We start from the raw sequence: 21210 nt of genomic DNA, 5'->3' as shown, positions 1-21210 counted from the left end.
TTGATATGAGTATTCAGCAAAAATTGGCCAATTTCTCCCATCACTTCTTACCTTAATACCTATGTTGTGGTATAGTTACTGCAGTTGAACTTTATCATTTCTTTATAATCTTTCTTGTAAAACTTCTCTCTTTTTAAAAAATGATGGCCTCTTTTTCAAAATATCCTCTGAATCCACTGTTCGCTTGACATTTTTAAAAAATTCTCTTAAGTTGCTTATTTTCTAGTATCAGTACTTGTGTTCATTTTGTATTATGTAACATTCTTATGTCTATATTTGGTCTGTTCTTAACTTTTATTTGTTCTTTGAGTTCCCTGTGGATATAGAATACATACATGTGTTTAGAATTTCCATGGTGCATTATGTAAAGTGTATAAATTCATCAAATGTTTTTGAATGCTTGGTTCATTGAAGATAGGCACAATAATGAATAATAGTGTTTAAAACTTACCAAAATCATTGTTTCCGTTTCATACTTTAAATATTAAGGAGTTTCAATTTTGTTATATATTTCTTGAAAGCAAATCTAAAATTGAGGCCCAGAATAATTTTTCCATTTAGCAGACAAGATGTCGAGTCAAAATACATGAATCTTCCTCTTTCCCTAAATAATTTTTGCTTTCTTTTCAGATTGTTGCCAGCAAAGGTGGTTTTGAAATGGTCACCAAAGAGAAGAAATGGTCTAAAGTGGGTAGCCGCTTGGGATATCTGCCAGGAAAAGGAACTGGGTCCCTTTTGAAGTCACATTATGAAAGAATTCTCTACCCGTATGAGCTTTTCCAGTCAGGGGTCAGCCTTATGGTGAGATGCATCACTTTTCTTAGGCGCGAATAAATGCAGTGTCTGCCAGATATAGAAACACACTTTAGACTGTTCATTGTAACAGGTTAGCTAGCAGTTGGCTGTGGTTTCTCCAGGTGCCAAAATTTGGGGAAGCAGGTTTAAAAAATCACAACGGTTTTTTTAATGGTTTACAAGATAAAGGCTAATGGTAGTGAAGAATGTCTTCTTACTTACATAAGATATTTACACTTAGGCAAGACTTAAGCTTTTAAAAAAATTCGTCCACTCGGATTCATGTTTTTTCTTTTAACGGCTTGATTGAGGTAGAATTTACATACTACAGAATTCACCCGTTGTAGGTACACAGTCAGTAAGTTGTGATAAATTATAAATTTATGCAGCTGTCATCACCATCCAGTTTTAGGACACTTCCATTAGCCCAGAAGATTTCTTTGTGTTTGTTTATAGTTGGTTCTTGCTTCTACCCTCAAACCTGGACAGCTCCTAATCTGCTTTCTGATTCTATAGTTTTACCTTTTCTAGAAATTTCACATAGATGGAATCATACAGTGTGATTTTGTGTATGGTTTCTTTCACTGAGCCTAATCTTAAGGTTTATCTGTATTTTAGTATCAGTACTTCATTCATTTTTATGGCTGAATAATATTCTGTTGTATGGTTATACCACATTTGTTTATTCATTTATCAGTTGATGGACATTTCAATGTTTCCAGTTTATGGCTATTATTAATAATGCTATGAATATTCATGTACTAGTCTTTGTGTGGACATATGTTTTCATTTCTCTTGGGTAGATACCTAGGAGTGGAATTGCTGGGTTATACGGTAAGTTTGTGTTTAACTTTTTAAGAAACTGCCAAACTGTTTTCCAAAGTGGCTGAACCATCTTGCATTCCCACCAATAATGTAGAGGCTTCCAGTTTCTCCACATCTTTGCCAACACTTGGTATTGTCAGTTTTTTTGCTTACAGCCATTCTAGTGGGTGTGTAGTGGTATCTCATTGTGGTTTTAATTTTATTTCCCTAATGACTAATGGTGTTGTGCATCTTTTCATGTGCGTATTAGCCATTTGTATATCTTGATGAAGTGTCTGCTCAAATATTTTTTTTATTGGATTGTTTGCCATCTTATACTTGTTTTAAAATTTTGCTAAATATTCTGGATATAAGCCCTTTATCAAATGTATGATTTCATATAAGTATTTTCTTCTAGCCTGTGGTTCGATTTTCTGCCTCTTTTATGGATTGTGCTGTTATATCTAAGAAATCTTCTCTTAACCTAAGGCCAAAAGTTTTGTTTTCATCTAGAAGTTTTATAGTTTTTTTTAGTTTTTATGTTTTGGTCTGTGACCCATTTTTGATTATTTTTTGTGTATAGTCTTAGGTAAAGCTATAAGTTTGTTTTGAGGGCATCAAGGTATAGGACTATCCAATAGTTCCAGCAGCATTTGTTTAAAAGATGGCCTTTTTCTGATTTACCTTGCCCAGGTGATTTTACCTTACCAAGGTGATTAACCTTGGCACCTTTGTTGAAAACAATTGACTGTAAATATATAGGTTTATTTCTAGTCCATTTTGTTTCTTGATCTGTATGTTTCATCCTAACAAGACTATGCTATCTTGAGTACCATAGCTTTATAGTAAGTTTAGGTATCTGGTGGTAGTATAAGTCCTCCATCTTGGTTCTTTTTTCAAAATTTCCAAAAAATGTGCACTTCCACATAAATTTTAGAATCTATTCCATTTCTATGGCAAAAGCCTGCTAGGATTTTGATAGGGATTGTCTTGAACTATATGTAGATCAATTTGGCGGGAGAATTGTCATCTGGTTTCATGTGTTAATAGTTTTAGGGATATATTAGAAATTTATTATTTTTCTGATTCTCGAATCTGATTTCTTGTCAGTGAATCTGCCCTCTTCTTGTGCTCTCAATTCTTTAGGGTGTACAGATGCCTAATTTAGACCTTAAGGAAACAGTGGAGCCTGAGGTTCTTAGCACTGATGTCCAGACTTCGCCAGAACCGGGAACAAGAGTGAACATTCTGCCGAAGAGAACAAGACGTGTCAAGTCTCAGGTATCAATTTCTATGGGCCATTTTGACAGGAATTTTAGCTCATTGACTGTGCAGAACACGTGCCTGGTTTGGGGAGGTCATTCACGTACTGTTCTTTAAAGCTTGAAAGACATATTTTTCATTCACTTTTGAGATGAATAAGGAGGAAATTGTAAAATTCGGTCTGATTTTATTTAGAGAGTTCTTTGTTAATATTAAACAACTTTGACAGAGATGGCAAATAAGAGTGACTCTGGATACTAGACCAATTTCATAGACATGCTGATGATTTCTAGTACATTTTATTTTCATGGTTACTGTAAGTGAGAAGAGTAGGAAGGAGAGATTTTATTTTTCACACATCCTTCCTTTAAAAACCAGAATATAATTTTCTTAGTGTCTGAATCATTCCAATGTAATTTCTATAGTGTTCTTGTGACCTAGAATAATTTTAAAGCCTAATGAAAGCATCAGAAGAAAAATGCCCATAATTTCTTTTTGTCTGCTCCTCTCCCACTTTCCTATTCCCATTTTTTTGTGGTCCTTGAGGTTGTTTTTTGTTTTGGGGGTAATCTTAGTTCCTGGATCAGGGATAAGGCAGCAAGCCAATTCAGAGAGAATTAAAAATTTCTTTTATTTTTACCTGGCTCTTGAAACTTTTCTTAGGTAAGAAAGTAAATTAATGCATTACAAAATTAGACTAATGTGGCTTTTATTTATTTATTTTTTAGTCGGAATCTGGAGAAGTGAATAGAAGTACGGAACTGAAGAAACTTCGGATTTTTGGGGCTGGGCCTAAGGTTGTGGGCTTGGCAATGGGAGTAAAAGAAAAGGAAGGTAAATCTGTTATTTGGTCATGGAAAGTATTAAGGTGCAGTGGTGTGGTTATAACAGATGCAGGTTGTGCTTGAATCGTAGTCTGCTGTGGGGTTTTCTAAGGATTGTATTGTAGACTTGCAGCATGATTCCCAGACAAATCACCTTTTTAATGGCAGATAATCTTTTAAGGTGTGAGAAGCCATAGTATGTTAAATTTTTAATACTATTTTCGGAGAAAATTTCCTCCTCCATTTCCTCCTTCCTCTTGACACAAAAATTATTATTTCTAAAGGCTAATTTATAAGTGAATGGTGAAATTAATGATTCTCACCTAGTGATCTAAAGCTTGCTGTTTTTAAATTTAAAAAGAAATAGAGGAGTCTCTCTGACCTTTAGAATCAGAATATACTAGGGAGAGCTAATAATTTAGATTCTAACTCTAATTATAATATTTTTCTGTAATTGCCTTGATGTATTACTTCATTTAAGTGATTTATTTGAAGAATGGCTGGTGCTCCCAGCTTAGCATGTTAGAATTAGCATGTGAGTAGAATTGCTAATTCAGAGAGAAGTACATGTCAGTTTTAAGACTCAATTTAACAAAGATTGTGTTGGCTGTGTTTTTACTGTATAAGAATTTAATGGAATACTGTAATCACAAGTCATGCTGATTTTTGTGCATTTTATGATATGACTTAAGTCATGATTCCAATTCTGGACTGAACTCTGGTTGATCAGATAGATAATATTCTGTCACCAAATATTCAGTGTGATCAGACTTACTTGATATATTACAGTGTTTACTATTACTCTCAAAAATTAAGCACCTCATCTTTTTTATGTTTGTAATTCTATTGGCTGGCAGTGATCTTAGTGCTAGTCTCAAATTAGTTCCTGATAAGTTCTACATGTGGGCAATACAGAATTAGTACTTAAACTCTCTGCAGCTCAATTGCCTGGACTAGAATCCCAAATCTGCTGCTTGACTCACTGTGTGAGTTTGGGCAGGTTACCTAACTTCTCTGTTCTTCAGATCTTTTATCTTCACTGGGGGATAATAGTTTATCTGCCTCATAGTGTTGTGAGATTTTAACTAATTTAAATAATTTAAAATAGTGTCTGGTCCATGGTAAGCTCTCAACATTAGTTTTTACTATTATTATATAATTATTTTTATTTCAAGATGAGGTCTCCCGAAGACGAAAAGTTACCAACAGGTCAGACGCATTTAACATGCAAATGAGACAACGGAAAGGAACTCTCTCTGTTAACTTTGTAAGTGTTCTGAGATGTGTTAGGAGGGAAAGGATTTATTTTTATTTTAGTTTTGCATTTTTACCTTGCTGTGTCCAGTATGTCGTTTAGTTAGTTCGTTTAGTCAGAAGACTTAGTGCATCTGAAGCTTCAGCTTTGGTGTATATCACATTAACCTTGCTTTGTGGCATACACACAGTTCCTGAGTAATATACCTAGTGAATGAGTGAGTGAGAGGATGACTCTGTCAACCCTTAGCTGTATTAGACAGTGCTCAGTCCTCAGCCCTCTACCAGTGAAGAGCATTTGTGTGTAGGAAGAGTGACATAGTATATTTTATTTATAGAAATTGACATTCAGGTACCCTAGATTTGTAGTGGTCATTTACTCTGATACCTTGATACACTTTTATTAACTTGCTTGTAGAAGCTCTGAGGAAATTCAGGAAGTTTTATGCAAAGCTGTTTATATACATTTATTTAAAATAAGTATTCAGGACTATGTTTATTTTTTAGTGTTTGTTTCAATTAAGGCATTCCTGGTAAAGATTTAGTACTGCTTTTTAATAAACTTATTAATAAACTTTCATGTTACTTTACTTTGTTGTTAACAGGTTGATCTCTATGTTTGTATGTTTTGTGGTCGGGGAAACAATGAAGATAAGCTGCTGCTGTGTGACGGGTGTGATGACAGCTACCATACGTTCTGTTTAATTCCCCCACTGCCCGATGTGCCCAAGGGCGACTGGAGGTGTCCTAAGTGTGTGGCCGAGGTACATGCCCAACCTTACCTTTTAAAATGAAGAAAAACCTGCATACAGGTGTACAGTTAACACTTTCCATGAAGCTGCTTCTCCTCTTTGTTTTTCAGAGCTCGAAATTGCTAGGCTTTTTTATTTTTTAAATTTTTTAAATTTATTTTTATTAGTTGAAGGCTAATACTTTACAGTATTGTAGTGGGTTTTGTCATACATTGACATGAACTAGCCATGGATTTACATGTATTCCCTATCCCGATCCCCCCTCCCACCTCCCTTTCTACCCGATCCCTCTGGGTCTTCCCAGTGCACCAGGTCCGAGCACTTGTCTCATGCATCCAACCTGGCATAGTGACTGGAAATGTAACAGTTCTGTTTTTTGAAGTGTCTCTTTCTGATTGGTTTGATAATTCTGTTTATTGCTGCAGATGAATGAGACTTTTGCTAGACTATTCATATTCTGGGAAAACAATAAAAGTGGAGAAAATCCATAGGTTATTTGTCTTTTTTTTTTTTCTTGTGTGTTTTTCCTTTCTTAATTAGAAAAAAAAGTGAAAATCAGATATGAAGCTCTAGAACTTCAGATATATGCATCCAGTCTTCATGTTCATGCTACCACATAAACTGGTGGTATCTATTAAATTGTTTAAATTTTGGCTTGATTGTACTAAATTTGTTACTGAAAGATTATAGTAATGTCACTGTAGATGTCACTGTCATGAAATGCCTGATGTGTTTGTTTATTTTAACAAAATGTGATAGAACATTGAAGGAAAAGAGTTGGCTGGGTGTATTTAGATACATTCAAAGCATATGTGTATGATCTTTTAATTATTTTTTATTACTTTCAATATTAAGTGATTCAGAAGCATTTCCTTTCTAAGTTCTTGTGTTAAGAAATTATTGTGATGATTGGTAGTAGAAAAGAAATCATTATTCTCTCTGGGTGTCCTAGCAACCCAGTGACTGTCCCTTTCTCCGTTACCTTTCCTCCCTCCCTGAACATTTGTTTTTTTCCACCAAGGGTGATAGACATCTCTGGGCTTGATTCCAGGTTGGTAGCCCTCCAGGTGTGTGTCTTGGTGCCAGAGCTTAATGCCAGCTCCAGAGCCTGAAGCTGTCTCATGGACATCTTCCTCTGGAAGGCGTGAAAATGCAATTGAGGTTTCAGAACATTATTTCCTGGTTCCACACTGAAAGTAATTAATACATGTTTTGTGGTCTAGAGTTGACTGGATTTGCTTCACCTTGGAAAATGATCAAAGAAGGTCATACCTGAGAGCCTTATACTTTCTTCAGTTTCAGTAAGTTAATCTTAGATATTTTTTTCTTCCCAGGAATGTAATAAACCTAGAGAAGCTTTTGGATTTGAACAAGCCGTACGAGAGTATACACTTCAGAGCTTTGGAGAGATGGCAGATAATTTTAAGTCTGACTATTTCAATATGCCAGTCCATGTGAGTATTTAGGTCACTTTGGGGAAGTATGAAAGATTTATCTGAGTCCAAAGCTTTTGCTTTGTTTTTTAAAAACTTCCATTATTTTGTGGAAAACAGAATCAGCATGAAAAAGATGACAGAACACTAGATCTGAGGATCGGGGGCCTGGGGTCTGCTGCTGTTTCTTCGACTTAGTCTTGTGACAGTGTGCACTCTCCCGTTGAGAAATTGACTTCTGACTTTCCCTTGTTTGTGAACCTCTGAGCTCAGTCCTTTTCACACAAGTGTGGAAGGTGTGGCAGTTTTTGCTTTTATTTAGTTATTTGTACTACGAGGTTTGCTTCTTTTCCTGGGGCTTCTTGGATTTTAAAAAATCTCCATCAAAATAATTTTCTAAAGCTATTAAAATTCAGCCTTGATTTTTTATTTCCTTTTTCTTCATTATGTCCTGGGTCATCTTTATCTTTCTTAGTTGTAAACCAGCTTACAGAAGAAAGCAGTTCAAGTTTATTGTGTTTTTTGTGTTTTTTTTTGTTTTCATTGTGTTTTTCGTCTAAGTCGTCTGAGTCTTCTTTAGCTTTTCCCCATCTTCAATCAGAACAGCTAAGACTGCAGTCTTTTCAACTCTGAGAATTTTGAGAGGGTTTTCTGTTTTTTCATGAGTTTTTTTCAGTTGACCTGTGTATTATGTTACAGTAGGTTATGATTGTAGTGAGTTTGTAATCTGTCATCTCTGTTTTCCATGTGTAGATGGTCCCCACAGAACTGGTAGAGAAGGAATTCTGGCGGCTGGTGAGCAGCATTGAAGAAGACGTTATTGTAGAGTATGGCGCTGACATCTCCTCAAAAGACTTTGGGAGCGGATTTCCTGTAAAGGATGGCCGGAGAAAGATGCTGCCGGAAGAAGAGGTGCAGAGCATGTAGTAGTATCCATACTTCTTACCTGTGGCCAACTCAGCCTTTGCTAGTAGAAAACAGCCTTTCTTTAACCTTAGGGACCACATTCATTTAAAACACTAAATATGTAGAATTTGGACATTACAAATAATCTTCTGTTTGAAAACAGTAAATTCAAAGTACCTTTAAAAACCATTTAACTTTTCATTTTAAAACCAGCTTAATTAGTTTAAAACTTAACTCCAGTTAAAAGATTTTGTGTAGCTCTCTCTGTTTGGAAGTGTAGAAAATTATTTCAGAAAAAAATTACTACATTTCACCAGTAGGTCCACAATTATGTTTCCCTTCAACATCTGGGCAGGTAGGTTTTCAAATATGCATTTAAATTGTAACATATAATGAAGTACTGTCAGATAGGGGGTGATCTTTATGTGTAAAGCAGAATTAAGATGATCATTTATTTATTTTTCTCTTACTTTGGTCTTTATCACTTTCTTTTCCTTTATATTTGGCAATAGTTGAGAATTTTATTTCCTATTTTCTTAAACATGGTAAGGAAAAAAAAAGTACGCAGTGGAGGATACACAGTTAAAGATACGGCTCCTCTAGGTCTCTTGTTACCGCTGCCATGGTGTATCTCTTGCATTCTTTTACCTTGAAGCTGTTTGTATTTTGGAATCTGGCCTGTGTCTCTTATAGGCAGCATATTCTTGAATCTTGCTTTTTAAAAATCTAGTGTGAAGGTTGACTTTAGTTGGAGTGTCCATTCCATTTAAATTTAATGTGGTTGATTTATATCTGCCGTCTTGCTGCTTTCTCTTTCCTGTTTCTGTGCCTCTCTTTCTCCTTTATCGCCTTCTTTTGGTGTTAAAGAGGGATTTTTCATCATATCATTTTAATTGGCCTGAAATTTTGGGGGGAAAGATAAATATTTTGAGTTATTTAGTGGTTCTCTTAAGAATTACAGTATACAGCTTTTTAAAAAAAAAAAACAGCTTCATCAACGGTGTTCATCTTTAATCACATTCTACTTCATTTTAATAATGGCTTCTGGTAAATTAGAAACTTGGAAACTGTCTTTTCATTTGTTTTTCTCTTTTGTGTATTGTGTGTTGTATCTGCATATTGTATAATACACCAACACGGCAGTATAGTATTGCTTTAAACCATCTTATGGTCTTTAAAACAACTCAGAAAAAAGAATTTTACAGTCTTTTACATCATTACACATATATACCCTTTCTGGTACTCTTTCTCTCATTCCTGTGGGTCCAGGATACTTTTTATTTGAGCCTCCTGGACTGTTTCTATTTGTAGTGCAGGTCTGCTAGCAATGAATTCTTGTCTTTGCTTACATGAGAATGTCTTCATTTAGCCTTCTTTTAGTTTCTTAAGACTAAATACTTCTCAAGTTTTTGCCTTTGATTGTGTTCTAGGTTCTTTTTTTTTTTTTAAATAAATTTCATTTTAATTGGAGGCTAATTACTTTACAGTATTGTAGTGGTTTTGCCATACATTGCCATGAATCAGCCACGGGTGTACATGTGTTCCCCATTCTGAACCCCCCGCCCACTTCCCTCCCATCCTGTCCCTCTGGGTCATTTCAGTGCACCAGCCCCAGGCACCCTGTCCCATGCATTGAACTTCGACTGGTGATCCATTTCACATATGCTAATATACATGTTTCAATGCCATTCTCCCAAATCATCCCACCCTCGCCCTCTCCCACAGAGTCCAAAAGACTGTTCTATACATCTGTGTCTCTTTTGCTATCTCGCATATAGGGTTATCGTTACTATCTTTCTGAATTCCATATATATGCTGCGTTAGTATACTATATTGATGTTTTGTGTTCTAGTTTCTAGAAATGGTGGTTCTGATAATTTTGTTCAGTTCTATCCTTGTTTTCTGTGGAGGGAATCGCCCAACCTCCCCACATCACCGTTTCCAAAAGTTGTTCATGATTAGAAGTCTCCTTCCTACCTGGGTCTACAGTTAGACAGAGGACCCTGTTTCATCTTCTCTTGTATCCTTCCCTATGTAGTGTGTCTCTATGAACCAGGTAAGCATCATGCCTACAGAATCATGTTCTAAAACAGGAACTGGAGTGTACCTGCTCACATCATTCCAACCCTGGCTTCCCTTGTTTGAGTCCCGTCCTGCCCTGTCCAGTCCATTGTAACTCCTTACAGTATCACCAACCCAGTTTATTCATGGTACCGTTTCATTCTTTATCATGCCGACCATCCTCTCAGAAATATCTGACTATTTAACATGTACTGAATGGGGTTTTCATTTTGTTTTGTTTTCTTTATGATCGAAAGCTGTGTCTTTTGGCTGCCTTCTTATTTTAGCCTTATTATTGATTTTTCCCCTCCTGTCATAGTTAAGCACAGGTTAAGATAATCATGTTAGGAGAATGTTCATAACGTCTCTTCATCTTTGTCACTGGTTATTTAACCTCTTTACTTTGAGGGTTTTAATCTCTGTATTAAAGAAATTTTCACATGTATAAAAGTTAACATAATAATGAATTTCTCTCCCTTCCTCCCTGGCATCCAGGTTCAACCATTACCAGCCTTCTAATGGAAGGCAGTTGGAGTCTCTTGTTTTTGCATTCAGACTTCTGCAGTATCACATCACATATCTTCTGGAAAACTCACACCACACTCCTGCAAGAATGACAGTGAAAAAGGCAGATAGCATCTTAGAGTTATGAAAGTAGTTCGACTTTGTGGGTCTCCTGGGTTCTTTACACTCCTGTTGGGTTCCTTAGGCCCCACTTTGAGAACTGCTTGCCACAGGGATGATAGCATTTTAAGTCTCTGCCACATATAGCTTCAGAGGTGGGTGATGGAAACTCATTACAGAGCTTATATCCAGTTAGAAACCTCTGAAAACTCAGCACCTTTCCTTTTTCATTCTGACTGTGCTTTCTTTGTTTTTTTAGAAACTGCAATTTCTTTTTTCTTTTAAACTCATTTGTGAAACAAATTTTTTGGTGGTGGTAATAGATGTGTTTGTAGTGGGATTGCCCAGGATACTTGCCTGTAAAATCCCATGGATGGAGGAGCCTGGTGGGCTACAGTCCATGGGGTTGCAAAGAATCAGACATGACTGAGCACATTGTTGGGGTTGGGCGTGCTGACTTTCTGCACCATCTTGGTCTTCACTGTTGCCACAGATTCAGGATTCTGTATCCTGTTCTGTTTTGTCCTCACAGTATCTTGGCACCATAAATATACTGATAAACATTTTGGTAAGTTATGCTACCAGGGATATAGTAGACATACAGTATTGACCTATTAAAGTGAATCTCACAGTATTTTACTGGTAAGCTGTGGGGGTGGATGGGGAGTAATAATAAACCTTATATGCACAGAGTAAGCCAGAGATAGCTGAAATAATTAAAGGGAAATGTAAATATCACTTAGGAGATAGGATTAAATATTTAGGAATATGAGTACATGTGGAGAGCAAGGAGCACAGATTCTGTGGACTAGATGATTGTGACTATTAACACAATTTTTACTTTTGTTTTTAAAGACTCTGCTTGAGATATCTGTTGGGCTCTTGTCATTCCTGCTCTCATCTACACTGTTCTTCTGTAGGAATATGCGCTTTCTGGTTGGAACTTGAATAACATGCCTGTGCTAGAGCAGTCTGTTCTTGCACACATCAACGTGGACATCTCTGGCATGAAGGTGCCGTGGCTCTATGTGGGGATGTGCTTCTCTTCCTTTTGCTGGCACATTGAAGATCACTGGAGCTATTCCATCAACTACCTGCACTGGTACGCACAGTCTTCGTTAACAGCATGCACACTTGGTGACCTTTCTAAAGGTGTGATAATATTAGGGGATGTGTTGGGGAGAACTAACTTTAAAGCATGTCCTACTCAAAGTAGGATAAGGTACTGGGTAGAGGTCTCATGGTACAGCATGTCTGACACTTCCACTCTTAACGTGTGTGCAGCTGGGCCCCGGGTTTTAGACCAGATGATTCTTAGTATTCAGTGTACATGAACATTTCTTTGGTTTAACTTTTGATATGCAAGGCAGGATATTTAAAGTTTATATAGTCAAGATCTGACTAACCTTTAGTATTTGAAATTGAATGCCTATGTTACATGTGTATTAAGTTTTTTTGTTGGTTTTTGTTTGTATTTCACCCAGAGCTTTTATTTACTTACCCAGTTCCTTGTCCAGTATTCCAATCTTAACCAAATGGTATTTTTCTTTCCATTTGAAAGATACTGCTCAGATCAGACTGTGCAAACTAATGGTTTTCTTTCTTTCATTCCTGTGCTTTGCAGTATGATAGCTTCTAGCCACATGTGGTTGTTTAAATTAGTTAAGATTAAGTAAAATTAAAAGTTTACTTCATCATTTGCACTAACCACATTTTAAGTGCTTTATTGTCACTTGTGACTGGTGACCCTTGTATTGGCCAGCATAGATACAGAACATTTTCAGTCATTGCTGTAAGTTTCTATTAGAGACAGCACTGTGAATTGTATTACGATTAAGCTATTCTGTAGATGGCACGACTAATTTAATCAATTTCCTTGAACTTCGATTTAGTATTATAAATAAACTCTAGTCCACTGAAGTCTGATGTGTTAGTAACACCAAGTGTTTGGTCCTTAAGATTCATAGATAGAACTCAGTTCAGTTCAGTCGCTCAGCCGTGTCTGACTCTTTGCAACGCCATAAGCCGCAGCATGCCAGGCCTCCCTGTCTTATCACCAATTCCCGGAGTTCACCCAAACCCATCTCATCCTCTGTCATCCTCTTCTCCTCCTGCCCTCAGTCTTTCTCAGCATGAGGGATAGAACTCAGGATTTCAACAGTTTGTAAGATTCTTAAGTAGTATCCAGGATTTCAACAATGTCTCGCCTTGGCTTATTTCCTTGGTTAGTAAAGTTGAATTCCATGAAGTTATACAGACACATTCTGTAGGGCATTGACTTTGACTTTGATCATGGTGGGGATAATTGGAATGTCCAGTGGACCTGTGAATCAGGCAATATGTCAGTATCCTTTGGTACAATGCTTGCTTTTCCTATAGCATCTTTTCTGTTTGAAGATGCTGTTTATTGCTCAACCTTAAAGAGTTCATTTGACTTGCCTTTCCGTAGTGAAAACTATGTACCCACCTATCTGTATACTCTTGCCTTACCTCCTGTTGTGAATAGTAGCACAGATTTTTGAAATGGTTGCTAGGATTCAGGGCCCATAATCTATTGCCATAGAGCAAGACAAAGTTAATTAAAATTTAGTGGATTTGCGTCTGAGACCCTGGCTTCATGGGCACCGTGCTCTGCCTAGATAAACGGTTATTTCTATGCTAGGGGAGAGCCAAAGACATGGTATGGTGTACCATCTCATGCTGCAGAGCAGCTGGAGGAGGTGATGAGGGAGCTTGCCCCTGAGCTGTTTGAGTCCCAGCCTGATCTCCTGCATCAATTGGTCACCATCATGAACCCCAACGTGTTGATGGAGCATGGGGTACCGGTGAGTCTTTTTGCATCTCCCTTCAATATTTTAAAGTTAATGTATCTCATAATATATGCTTGGTTTTATAATGAATAAAATTGTGTCCTTTTCTAGCCAAATTAAAATTCATACTCCGAAGGGAACAACATTTATTTAAGAATGGCTTGTCATAAAATGTGAATCATACCTTTATTACAGCAGCCTGTCAGAATAACCTTGTTTTCAGTATATCTTGGTTTTAGTAAACATCTTATTTTCTTTATTATCCCCATTTAATCAAAGTAGAAGTGTCTTAAGTGGTAGTTCTAATAACTGATGTTTATCCTTGTGGAGATCATATTTCCATCTTTCATATAAAGATTTTATAGCCTTTTTTTGCATGAGATCATGAAGTAAAAATACACAATGAATACCTTTTCTACTTTTAAATTTAGTTTTGAAAATGATTATTACATTTAAATTGTGCTAATATTTGATAAAGTATAAATTCAGTGTTTGCTGCACATAGTCAAATAGTTATCATAACCTTAATGAGAAAGAAGATCGGGCAATAGTAATGTTACCTTGTCTTTAAAGAGTTAATTTGCACAGAATCTGGGACTTTTCATGTATTCCCCATCCCAGTCCCCCTCCCAAGAATCTGGGACTTTTCAAAAGATATAGTATTATCATAAAACCAAGAAATTTCGGAAAACTGATTTGAGGATCTCTCCATATGACATAGGAGCTAATCAGTTAGTTCCCCTCCCAAAATTATGCAAAAACAGAGTGAAATCCATCCTTTCCCATTATGTACACCATAGGAATAAAAGAAAAATTCTCTTAATTGTAAAAATGTCATCAAGTTAGGAAACTAGTAGCTCAGTGAAAGGAATGTTTTCTCCTTGAAAATTTCTTTGGGCTGTGAATTCTTGTCATGAATTATTTTAATTTATTAGTGACATAATATTATAAGAAGGTGAAACTGACAGCTTCTTCAACCCTGATGTTATTTTTTGGTATGTGTAGTTTAATAGTTTATCATTGTCAAGTTTAAAAAACGCTTCTGAAACTGACTGGTGAAACTGACAGGTGAAATGTCTCCCTTTTTTGTTGTTTTCTTTTGCTTTCATATCCTGTTTCTGACTTACATTTAGGTGTACAGGACCAATCAGTGTGCTGGCGAGTTTGTTGTGACGTTCCCTCGGGCCTATCACTCTGGGTTTAACCAAGGCTACAACTTCGCTGAGGCGGTGAACTTCTGCACTGCTGACTGGGTCTGTTCTATAGCAAGTGGCTGTTGTACGTCTACTAACACCCCTGGAGACCCATTGTAATTGCTGTGTTTGCTTAGCTGGGAGGGGAGGGTTTATGAGTATTCAGTAGGGATTGGAATGTCTGCAGCAATTTAGAAAGTTCCAGGTAGTTTTTATTCGGAAGATTTTATACTTATCTTCTCATTCATTACTTTCTCATTCTGTTTGAATTTTAAATGAGCTGTTGATATTTTCTGAATCTTCTCTGAGAGAATGTAATTCCTCTAAAGTCTTTGGTTTCTCTGAGCACTTTCTGGATTTTATAAAGGTGACCAGATCTTTTTTGGAAATTAATTGTACCATATCAAATAGCTAGCTCTGACTTTTATTTTAAAATATCCAGTTCTGATTTTTATCTTAAAATATCCCTTTATTATTTTCCTTCTGATAGACAATTAGCTGATTTTATTCCTGCCATTTTATGTTTTCTATATTCTTTTTAAAAAAGAATATTTTAAAGGGTAGCCATGATACTGAGATCTCTATAGGCTATACTTTTGTGTCGATGATGTTGCCATTGATTGCTATTTTGCTTTTAAATGAAGTAGATATAAAAAAGTAATTAGTACTTTTTACATCTTGTTGGTGGGGATGTAAAGCTGCAAACTTGTACTATTTGACTTTATTTTTCCTTTAGTGAGATTGTTCTGTTCTTTTGTCACCTCTCCTGACATTTTGGGGATTTTTTTCTTTTTTAGTAATAGTGGATCTTATGTTTTCTGTGGGCACCTTAGTTTGTTAAACTTCTTAATTGGGCTTCCCTGGTGGCTTAGTCAGCAAAGAATCTTGCCTACAGTGGAGGAGACCCAGTTTCAATCCCTGGGTTGGAAAGATGCCCTGGAGAAGGAAATGGCCACCCACTCCAGTTTTCTCGCCTGGAGAATCCCTTGGACAGAGGAGCCTGGCGGGCTAATTAGTCATATTGTTTCCTTGGCTAATGAATGAAATTGAATAATGAATAATGAACAATCTTACTCGACCTAGTCATTCTAAACTTCTTATTTATTAGAAAGTAGCAAGAGCAAGACCGAGCTTAGGACTTTGTCTTGGACTTGCACTCTATTTCAGAAAACTCAGCTTACATTTATTAAGTGTTTATGATTTACTTGTTCCTTGGCCAGGTAGATGTAGTGTGGAAATGTAGGTGATTCAGAGATGAATTGGAAATGATTCTGCCTTTAAAATGCTCATTCATTATTACTGCTGTCTAATCTTAGGCAGCACTTTTAATTTCTCTGGTCCTAAACTCTTTTTTACCTACTATGTAAAAATGCTGAGATTCTCTTAATGACCTCAGACAAGTGAGGTAATATATGTGAAAGCCCTTGATACTTCTTAGGAGAAGGGTGTGATATAATTGAAAAGTAAAAGCAGCTTTATATCTGGAATAAAGTGATGGTACTAATTTTTATAAGCTTCAGTGGACAATCAGTTCTATTTTATGTGGCTTCCTTACTTGTAGTAATTAAAAATGGCAAATCCTGTGTGGAAATCAGCCTAGAAGCTAGAAGCTCAGTGTCACGAATTAGGGGGCTTTTCTGTGGGAAGGCCTTCGTGAAATTCTTGCTGGGCGATAAAGGTTTAATATTTACAGTTACCTCTTACGTTCAAATGGATGTTCTTGTTCTAGGTTGTTTATGATAAAAAAGAGGATCTGGGGGCAAGCAGTGGTTCTGTTCTGGAATGTGTTATAGGCAAGTACTTTAATTTGAGAATCTTGTCTTGTTTTCAGTTGCCCATTGGACGTCAGTGTGTGAGTCACTACCGCCGGCTGAGGCGCCATTGTGTCTTCTCACATGAGGAGCTCATCTTCAAGATGGCAGCAGATCCAGAATGCTTAGACGTGGGGTTGGCTGCCATGGTGTGCAAGGAGTTGACGCTCCTGACTGAGGAGGAGACACGGTTAAGAGAGTCTGTGGTGCAGATGGTGAGTTTGCTGATTATACTGCTTACAGAATCCACTAAAAATTGAACCTGTGGTGGAAAGAATACATTTTCATCTTCAATCCCTGTAGAAGTTGAACACAGAAATTGCTTGTTTGGAGATTTCTTATCTTTGTTTCTGCCATTTTGGTTTAAGTTTAAGTTTTAGGAATCTTGATGTCAGCATCTCCAGATTGTTAAAAATGCAGTCCTGTCAGGTAGAATTTCTTAGGTATATATTTATTTTAAAAATTTTCCTATGTATAGTATTTCTTTCAGTAAGAAAGATCAAGTTCTCCTCTCAACTTTGTAATTAAACAAAAGTTGTGTTTCAGGTGATTGCAGATTGTCCGAGTTAATCAATCTGCCTTTCCCTCCAATCTAAGTTTTTAATGATTATAAGAAGCACTGAATAACCCAGTGTTGGGATTTTGAATGCTTCAAATAAACTAAGCATCATATTGAAATGGGAACTAAATGAGAAAATATATGTCTTCAGCCTAGTCTTAGCCCATTTTCCCTAACCCTCGCTACGTAGCTAGCCTCACTGGGTGTGTACCATGCTCCCCCCTTTTCCGTGTAGCTCACTTTATTTCCCGTGATACACAGTTCCTTGTGGGATCTTACTTCCCAGACCAGGGATTGAACCCGTGTTCCCTGTTATTAGCAGGTGGATTCTTAACCACTAGACCACCATGGAGGTCCCTTAGTGGAATTCTTTACTATAAAACTTACCTGATCCTTTAATATGCTGGTGTTTGTTAATTTCCAGTTGGAAGAGGTATGATGCATAGCATTTATCTCCCCCTAAATTTCCTTGTTTTTTTGTGGAATACCTTCTAGGGTTAGTGGTCCTTGGAGTATGCTTTGGGAAGAGGTGCAGAATTTCTTAAAGCAGCCAGGACTTAGTCAGTTGATGTATTAGCATTCTCTGTTTGTCAGCTGTTAACATAAGAAACACCTGCAATGCATTTTGGAACCATTTTTACATTAAAGTAACTTTTAAAGAAAATACGAAGTGCTGCTATGAGAAAATGAAAAGATAGAGTTCAGCCAGGAGATATCTAGATAAGAAAATACTGAAGGAATTGGGTTGTGTCTGCCAGTGAATAAACTATTAGATCACTACCTTGTTTAAGTGGGGAAAAAAAGAAGATTGCTCTCATAGTGGAATTGGTTTGTAAATACCATGCTCAGGTAAGTAGAAACTATAAAGGGGACCCCGTTATTTATCAAATGGAAGCCTTTGTAAAATGCACTTCAGGTGCCCTTACTTTCTTAAAGTGGCACACTGAATTTGATAAGCTTTTTTTCCAGTTTTAATATTTTTTTAAATTGACGTCTAGTTGATTTACAGTGTTTTAATTTCTGCTGTATATCAGAGTAATTCAGTTACATATACATTCTTAATATTCTTTTCCATTATAGTTTATCATAGGATATTGAATATAGTTTTCTGTGATATATATAATAGGGCTTTGTTGTTTATCCATCATATATACAAAAGATTAGCTTTCTTTTTGATGACTTTTTGAAATAGATTATACTTTCATTTGCATAGTTTAAGTAATTTTACATCTCTTTATCCTTGCATATGTTTGTACCTATCAGTGTTATTTTCAGACTACTAAAGTTTTTATTGGTATATTGTCCCTGGGGACAGTACTTTTTGATTTATCTTTTTCTTATGTTAAATAGAAAACAAAACCATATAAAATATATATAGAACTTCATGAATTATTATGTAACAACCTTTGTTGTCATCTTCATATGATCAAGAAATAGAACTTTATCAGCTAGCCAGTATTTTGTAATAACTGTAAATAGGGATAACTTTTCAAAATCGTATATTTAAAAAGGTTTTATAGCAAAATATGTTAGAAAAATAATACTAGCAAATAAAAAAGTCTTGGCTTACTGTGCCCAAAAAGAAACTTATCAGCCATCTTCAAAGTACCTCCCAATTACTGCTTTCTTTCCTTCCCTCAACAAATGACTTTTAACCTCTTTGTTGTAAGCATTTCCTGCATTTTAACAAGTTTTAGCAGTCATATGTGCATTCTTAGATACTAAGGTTAGTCTTGCTCATAAAAAATTAGCAATGTTTTTAGAAAATATTTTGAGGATGTGCCATTGTATCTCTCATGCTTATATCGTCAGAGTAGGAAAAAAATTAATAACTTAAGTTTGCTGATGCTTGAAAGACTGGAAAGACTTGATCAGGTGACATCAGTTGTATTTCAGGGTGTCCTGATGTCGGAGGAAGAGGTGTTTGAGCTTGTGCCTGATGATGAGCGACAGTGTTCGGCCTGCAGGACCACCTGCTTCCTCTCTGCTCTCACGTGCTCCTGTAATCCTGAACGGCTCGTGTGTCTCTACCATCCGACTGATCTGTGCCCCTGCCCCATGCAGAAAAAATGTCTTAGGTATCCAGATGTTTCTTGTAAAGCTTCCATTACTGTTTTTTAAAAATATTGTTAATACTCTTGTTCATAATGCCCTTCCTTGTGTTTGTTCTGGTTACCTCTTACCCGTCCGCCTCCTTTCTTGAGGATCAGCCCGTTAAAGTTGGCCCTAAACTTACCAAATAAAATGAGTTGCTTTATCAAGTTTATGTCACACAGTCCTTGTCTGTCTCTGAATTAAAATTCTGTGAGCTTCTTAGGTTTTTCTCTTCATGTGTACCTGTTAAGGTGATTGTATTTCAGTGTTAATTTATTTTCAAATTATTGTTGGGTTTTGAAAGTTTTTATTTTTGTATGTGATCTTCTTTTTAGATATCGCTACCCATTGGAGGACCTCCCTTCTCTGCTCTATGGTGTGAAGGTCAGGGCACAGTCCTATGACACGTGGGTCAGTCGTGTTACAGAAGCATTATCTGCCAACTTCAACCACAAGAAAGGTTAAGTTTCTTCCTTTTTTAAGCAGACACTGAAATGGTTTTCACTTTGAAAGAGATCTTGTTTTGTTTCATGTGTTTTTCCTCTATTAAGGAAAAATCCTAGGCTTCATAAGAGATTTGAGACCAGTGGGGTTGACTGTAGACTTAATTTCCTGTTTGAGAATCTTTTGTTAAGTGATAAAAGTTGATATAAAATGAGACAGATCACTAACTCACAGCAGAGGTATCATATATTTTAGGGAACCATTGTTAGCAGTAGACTCACAATAAAGGCTTACTGAGCAATTCTCTTTCGAAGAAAATTAGAATACTACGGGAACATTTCATGTTAAGATGGGCACAGTAAAGGACACAAATGGCATGGACCTAACGGGAAGCAGAAGATATTAAGAGGTGGCAAGAATAACTACAAAAAAGATCTTCACGACCCAGATAATCACGATGGTGTGATCACTCACCTAGAGCCAGACATCCTGGAATGCAAAGTGAAGTGGGCCTTAGGAAGCATGACTATGAACAAAGCTAGTGGAGGTGATGGGATTCTGGTTGAGCTCTTTCAAATCCTAAAAGATGATGCTGTGAAAGAGTTGCACTCAATATGCCAACAAATTTGGAATACTCAGCAGTGGCCACAGAACTGGTAAAGGTCAGTTTTCATTCCAATCCATAAGAAAGGCAATGCCAAAGAATGCTCAAACTTCTGCACAATTGGCACTCATCTCACACTAGCAGAGTAATGCTCAATATTCTCCAAGCCATGCTTCAACAGTACGTGAACTATGAACTTCCAGATGTTCAAGCTGGATTTAGAAAAGACAGAGGAACCAGAGATCAAATTGCCAACATCCGTTGGATCATCGAAAAAGAGAGTTCCAGAAAAATATCTACTTCAGCTTCATTGGCTATGCCAAAGCCTTTGTGTGGATCCCCACAAAGTGTGGAAAATTCTGAAAGAGATGGGAATTCCAGACCACCTGACCTGCCTCCTGAGAAATCTGTGTACAGGTCAAGAAGCAACAGTTAGAACTGGACATGGAACAGACTGGTTCCAAATCGCGAAAGGAGTACATCAAGGCTGTATATTGTCACCCTACTTATTTAACTTATATGCAGAGTACATCATGAGAAATGCTGGACTGGAGGAAGCACGAGCTAGAATCAAGATTGCCGGGAGAAACATCAGTAACCTCAGATGTGCAGATGACACCACCCTTATGGCAGAAAGTGAAGAAGACCTAAAGAGCCTCTTGATGAAGGTGAAAGAGGAGAGTGACAAAGTTGGCTTAAAGCTCAACATTCAGAAAACTAAGATCATGGCATCCGGTCCCATCACTTCATGGCAAATAGATGGAGAAACAGTAGAAACAGTGGCTGACTTTATTTTTAGGGGCTCCAAAATCAACTGCAGATGGTGACTGCTGCCATGAAATTAAAAGACACTTGCTCCTTGGGAGAAAAGTTATGACCAACCTGGACAGCATATTAAAAAGCAAAGACATTACCTTGCCAACAAAGGTCCGTCTAGCCAAAGCTATGGTTTTTCCAGTAGTCATGTACGGGTATGAGA

General features: G+C 36.8%; 1 protein-coding gene across 2 annotated transcripts in view; it reads left to right on the top strand.

Annotated features, from left to right (window-relative positions):
* Nucleotides 1-21210, top strand: part of KDM5A (lysine demethylase 5A) — a 66111-nt gene that overhangs the window by 9352 nt on the left and 35549 nt on the right. For both annotated transcript variants that reach the window (XM_020882154.2, XM_070453197.1), the window contains exons 4-16: nt 631-801; nt 2746-2880; nt 3591-3696; nt 4862-4953; nt 5546-5704; nt 7027-7146; nt 7879-8037; nt 11637-11818; nt 13379-13541; nt 14660-14779; nt 16551-16745; nt 18986-19167; nt 19519-19643. In XM_020882154.2, the coding sequence (XP_020737813.1) occupies nt 631-801; nt 2746-2880; nt 3591-3696; nt 4862-4953; nt 5546-5704; nt 7027-7146; nt 7879-8037; nt 11637-11818; nt 13379-13541; nt 14660-14779; nt 16551-16745; nt 18986-19167; nt 19519-19643 (1909 nt within the window). The remainder of the gene's footprint in view (nt 1-630; nt 802-2745; nt 2881-3590; nt 3697-4861; nt 4954-5545; nt 5705-7026; nt 7147-7878; nt 8038-11636; nt 11819-13378; nt 13542-14659; nt 14780-16550; nt 16746-18985; nt 19168-19518; nt 19644-21210) is intronic.

This window comes from Odocoileus virginianus, chromosome 23 (assembly GCF_023699985.2).
Source record: "Odocoileus virginianus isolate 20LAN1187 ecotype Illinois chromosome 23, Ovbor_1.2, whole genome shotgun sequence".
Lineage (NCBI taxonomy): Eukaryota > Metazoa > Chordata > Mammalia > Artiodactyla > Cervidae > Odocoileus > Odocoileus virginianus.
Note: the sequence above shows the minus strand (reverse complement) of the source record. Positions and strands in the feature narration are given on the sequence as shown.